The sequence below is a fragment of the Athene cunicularia genome (genome assembly GCF_003259725.1).
Source record: "Athene cunicularia isolate RWA chromosome 5 unlocalized genomic scaffold, athCun1 chr5_part2, whole genome shotgun sequence".
Classification (NCBI taxonomy): domain Eukaryota; kingdom Metazoa; phylum Chordata; class Aves; order Strigiformes; family Strigidae; genus Athene; species Athene cunicularia.
The window spans coordinates 4,296,436-4,301,921 of NW_020799102.1; the positions used below are offsets into that span (position 1 = coordinate 4,296,436).

Consider the following 5,486-nt stretch of genomic DNA (forward strand, 5'->3'; position numbering starts at 1 on the left):
AGAAAATTCAACAAAACAAAGAGGCAGCAGTTGCTAGATAGCAAATTTACAGTCCTACAGTTGGTTGTCAAGGTTTGACAGCAAACCTTTTCCATTCAAGATTTCCAGAATGTTGGCAGAGCTGTCAGTGTACCCTAAAGCTGCAAAACAAACTGCCTTTTCTTTTAGAAAGAACATACTGGCCGCCTTGTTATCGGAGACCACAGATCAACCTCTCACTTCAGGACAGGTCAGTTTATCCAACAGCTGATACGAAGTTGGAAATCAAACACTTACTTAGGAACATCCCAGTACTTTGAGCTTCACAGATACTGCAGGGAGGGATTTCAGGTTTTGTGGCTGAAGTTGAAGACCAGTCAGGCTGTGGAATTGTGGGAATTCCAAATTTCTTGTTACATTACTGATAAAAAATTTCTCTGACAGCACTTTCTTGTCCTCTGAAGTCCAGGCTCAGCAAAGTACTTGATGGTCAGTTAAGCTTGTGTACAAATGCCCTGGAAATCAGAGCCTGTAGGTCCTCAGTCCTGTTGTGCTATCAAAATAAGAAAGTAAAGTTTTCTTGCTGTTGGTACCTAGCAGTATTATGCTACTTCCTTGCTGCCAGGTATGGATATCCAAACCTCTCATTTGTTGTCCCTGGAAAAGAACAGGGTTGATTTCTTTCCCCTACCTGATCACCTATTGAACAGAAAGATCTCTGCCTTAAAGCAGCGAGGTGGAAGCTGAAAAGATCTGCAAGGTCATCTTAGCATCAATAATTTGATGTCATTTAACATGCCACCCTGGTAATTTCTTATCATGCTTGCTTAGGTAGTAAGTCAAAGTACATCAAAACCAAGCTGGGCTTGACTGTCTGAGAGAAACTTTGATAAAGCTGTATAGAACAGCAGCTGTCAGAATTCCAGAAAACCTTTCCCCGATATACTCCGCTAGAGATTATTCAGTTGAGAAAAAATAATCTATGGACCAAAATACCAAAAGAAACCTGAGGATTGGTTCCAGGTTCTGCCATTGGCTTGCAAAGTGACTGAGAATCTCTCCCTTTACCTGAATCTCCTAGAAAGGAGAAGATGCTTCCCCTTAAGGAGTCATAAGAATCAGTACTGCTTTGTTATTTGCAAAAAGATGCTGTTTTTTTCACAAAAAATCAGAACAGCTGTTTTCTTAACACTTTACTTTCCTGTCCAGCATACACTTATTGTCCTTTTATAATAACATACGTCTCTCACTTCCAAATGAGGAAACATTAATTTGCAATACAAGCTTTTAATTTACAGAGATATAAATTAAAAACCGGAGTGTTGTAGACCTGTTAGGAGAATTAGAGATTCCTACCTTCTACAAGAAGAGAGGATGCTTAACTATTTTGAACCATATTTTCCTCAAGTAAAAACAATTATTTACTTAAATAAGTAAGGGGCATGTAGAAATAGCTCAGGAAAATTATTTTTTCTGCTAATTCCTAAAGACAAAAAAATGTAGAGCTGTAGTAACTGCTCTTGATAACTGAGGATGCGTGATGTAGTTTCAGATACAGCTCTATGAACAAGAGTGGTAGTATTGTCCTGACTTCTGCTGCTATATATTAATCCTGGTTTAATCGTAGTAATCACACGTTATGTAGTAAAGATCAGAAACTGTCTCCTTAGTGTGACACTAAGTCACAGTATTGTCAGGAAGCACAGAGAAGTCACACTGGTTCCATTTACCTGGTTTAGTAGAACATACATTGTGCATGGTACAACTCGCTGAATGCATCAGGTCTTAGGAATTTACTAAGCCATCTTTGTATCAAAGCAGTTTTGCTTGCACACTTGATAGGCTTGCTTATAAATCTGATGGTTTGTATGCAGTAACACTCAGTGCAGTAGTTTAAGATGGCTAACTTTAAACTTTTTCACATATCTATTGATAAACTTTGAAAATGTGACTTCATGTAATTTGATGTCTTTGTTAATTTGAATGAACCATAATCAAAGTACACTGGACAATGCAGGGGAAGAAGACAAGAAAATGAATGAAGAATTGGAGTCTCAGTACCAGCAAAGCATGGACAGCACGATGTCCGGACGAAACCGGCGCCACTGTGGACTTGGTTTCAGTGAGGTAGTAAGTTGTTTATTTCCATAATGATTTGGCTTTCACGTCACTAAGGATGATATGTCGTTTAAAAATCCAATCACCACAACTAGGGGCAAACTTCTGCAGTTTGGGTTAAAGGACAAATTTACTGCAGGCACTCGCCCCCCATTTGTGTACACTGTGGTGGCCTTTTAGACACCTGGAAATGGTTGATGCTTCTCATTGTTCTGAAAAGTGGTGTGTGACATGCTTAATGCTCCGTAGTAGGCAAGACTGAGTAGGACAGAGTGACACGTATATTAAATGTGGGTGTTGCCAAGGAGTGCCTGAGGGGGCAGGATAATGATCTGCAGTGTTGCTGAGAGCTTAGCTCTCCTTGCAGTGAGGCACATACCTCCCTGTGGTCCTGAGAAGTAAGTGGCTGTAGAGGGGTCAGAGAAGGGAAACGAGCTGTGCAGTCCTCTTGCAAGGAGTTCAGAGGAATGAGCAGGAATAGAAGTACAACACTACTCAGGAGAATTAGGTTATTAGGAACATGTCTTCATCTGCCAATTGAAAGGTGCAATAATTAATTTTTTGCTAACTTTTAGCACCAATTACTGAATAAAAACTGATGTTTCCAAAGCAAATAAAACCACCTGTGCAGTGCTGGGACTTCTTAGTATTACAGCCATGGAGGCTTTGCTGTTTAGGACTATGAACAAAATGCCATTTTGGGATTGCTCGTTAGCAGTATCATTGGATTACTTCAACATTGCTCATGCTGCAGTGTGCTAAACTTAAAGATCAAACTTCAGAGATCAGTCCTGAATGTGAATTCCTGATGGTCTAGCTGTTAGTCCATGACAAACACTCAAGTGTAATTATGTACTGTGTACACTGAAGTAAGGAGTTACAAAACTGATGTGATCTGGAACTTTTCAGACTCATTTAGTAGTGCCTTTAGGATTTCTGCTGTAACTAAATCAGAATGTGGTGATGAACCCATGGATGTCAGAGTTGGTATGGTTGACTACTTCAGTGGAGTTGCTTTCAGGCTAATAATTGTGTTAGAGACCTGTATTTAGCAACATAGCCCATTCTAGTACTAAAATTCAAGGAGCCATTAAGCAAAACATTCTCGGTGGGAAATTTTAAAAGCTGCAATGGAGTTGCCAGGAAATAATGGTTTATCTGTCTCGTAATCTGAACTTCTAGTTTCAGGAAAGTGATGAACAAGAAGAGGCAGCTGGACACTCCTCTGAAGAGAGTTCAGAGGACTCAGAAAGTGGCTCTGAGTCAGAGCAAGAGGAGTCTGCAGAGGAGCTACAAGCTGCTGAAAAACATGATGAAGCTGAGGTTCCAGAAAACAAAAAAGAAGCAAAAAGCAACTATAAAATGATGTTTGTTAAAGCCAGTGGTTCATAACTGCAGATGTAACAGCTTCGTATTTAAAGTACAGTAAGCCTTATTGTTACAGTGCAAAGTGGAGGACTGCTACAGCACAAATCTTTGTATTATGATTTTAAAAAGACCCTGTTAGATGACAAAAAGTAGTATTTGCTTTCTGTTGCCATGGATAACATTTTTATGGGCACAGTGATATTCCTGGTTTTTGTAAAGTGTATAAAATAATGGATGGAGAAATAAATTCTTTTTGTTCCTGCCCAATCTCTACAATGTTATCTAAACTATCCCTCCTCTTCTTCCATGCCAGATAAGAAAACTTCATGTTAGTGGTTTCTTTAGTTAGTATCCCAGTCTTGAATTTTTAAGATTACATGTGAATTACTGGATGTTGCATTAGTTGTAAAATACCAATATCAGCACAATTCTGTGATGTACTAGAGCTTTAAACAATGATTTTGTCTATAGATGCTAGTGTTGACAGGGCTGAGAGAAGTCACTCCCTTTCGTGACAGTACTAACCCCTGCATCCATCTGAAGTCCGACAGCAGTTGCATGGGAGAAGATGTTTTAGAGACACGTAATAGAACAGAAGGCTTTAAGTGCTGCTTTGGCTTTATAATGAGAGAGGATAAGCTGTAGTTCTTACACCTTTCTGCAGAAAAGAGTGATTTTTGGATTACGGGCTCCTGGTTAGAGCACTGAGCTGTTATTAAAAATGAATCCTCCTGAAGAAACCAGTTTACTTTGAAAGAGAAAATATACTTTGATAATGAAAAGGATATACAAATTGTTTAGCTTTTTTAAATATAGAATACAGAGTTAAGTATGCAAGCCCTTCTTCCTTTTCTCCCCATACACGCATCACTTGGAGGTTTAAGTCAATTACCACAAAGAGGTTGCACCTCAAGTAAAGGTGATATGCTTAAAGAGTTGGGAGTTCCAGTAACTCCAGCAAGAATTCTTCCTCTGCAAATTTATAGTTTATTGTAATCAGGTAATTAATAAATACCAGAATTTTTTTTACTTTCTTTTCTCCTGGTGTATCAGACAGATCCACTCCTCTCCTTACTGGGAGAACAGAATGTCTGATCTGTACCCCAGAACAGCCTCCTTCTGCCACAACAGTGTTTCAGGAAACACTCCAGATGCTTGTGGAGAATCTCCCATTTCTGTACACAATTCATGATGCACAGGCAACATTTGGAAGCCAGCTGGCTTACACGGAAGCAGCAGTCTGTACTATCATTGTATAGAGTTACTGAACGTCAACACTGCAGCACCAGTGATTGGGGGAGGACTTGGAATAAGTTACATTATGGAAAAAATAAAAGTACTATGATTGTAAATAAAAACTGAGTATAGATTTTGATTATCTACATTTAATACAAAATTTTTCATAAAAGTCATTTGAAGAACAATGTTGCAGCAGCCACTAATAGCCAGTGATTTGTACTTGATGTGGATGGATTGTTTTTGTTTTTCCCAGTAGTGCAAGCTTCTAGTACATAGGCAAAAATTAAAGTGGCTCATATATTGTGAAGCAAGCAAACCTCATCATGACTTATGAAAGCTGCTCTACCTCCAGGAGGGGAGAGAGGCTCTCCCCAAAAGATCAACTTTCCCAGTAGGCTGGTACCAGGTTTTCCATCTTTAGACACTTGAGCTACACTTAAACCAGCCTTTCGCTGTTAAGTTCTTTTAGATGTGGCTGCTGGCTGTTTATTGCCTTGAGTCAGATTACAAAATTAAGGTGTAGGCTGCAAAATGCTGCATATACACTGACCTCTCGCCTTCGCCCCAGCGTGGAAGCTGCTGCTGCTCTCCCAATCCCCTCCAGCAGCTGCTCGGCCTCCGCCCCCCAGCGCAGCCACACCGAGACCCGCTGCGGCAGGAGCTGGACTCCCTCGCTGCAGAGGCCACTGGCCACCCTCAGGGGCCTCTGCCCTCAGCTGCTACGGCCTCCTGCCTTGGAAAACAGATTGGCCATCAACTCCTAATATAAATAAAGAGACCAC

At 40.2% G+C, this 5,486-nt stretch overlaps 1 protein-coding gene across 1 annotated transcript in view; it reads left to right on the forward strand.

Annotated features, from left to right (window-relative positions):
* The window catches only part of C5H11orf58 (chromosome 5 C11orf58 homolog), a 5,067-nt gene extending 244 nt beyond the window's left edge, over positions 1-4,823 (forward strand). The window contains exons 2-4 of the mRNA XM_026850165.1: positions 169-229; positions 1,997-2,106; positions 3,280-4,823. Of these exons, the coding sequence (XP_026705966.1) occupies positions 169-229; positions 1,997-2,106; positions 3,280-3,489 (381 nt within the window). The 3' untranslated portion in view covers positions 3,490-4,823. The remainder of the gene's footprint in view (positions 1-168; positions 230-1,996; positions 2,107-3,279) is intronic.
* The last annotated feature ends 663 nt before the right edge of the window (positions 4,824-5,486 follow it).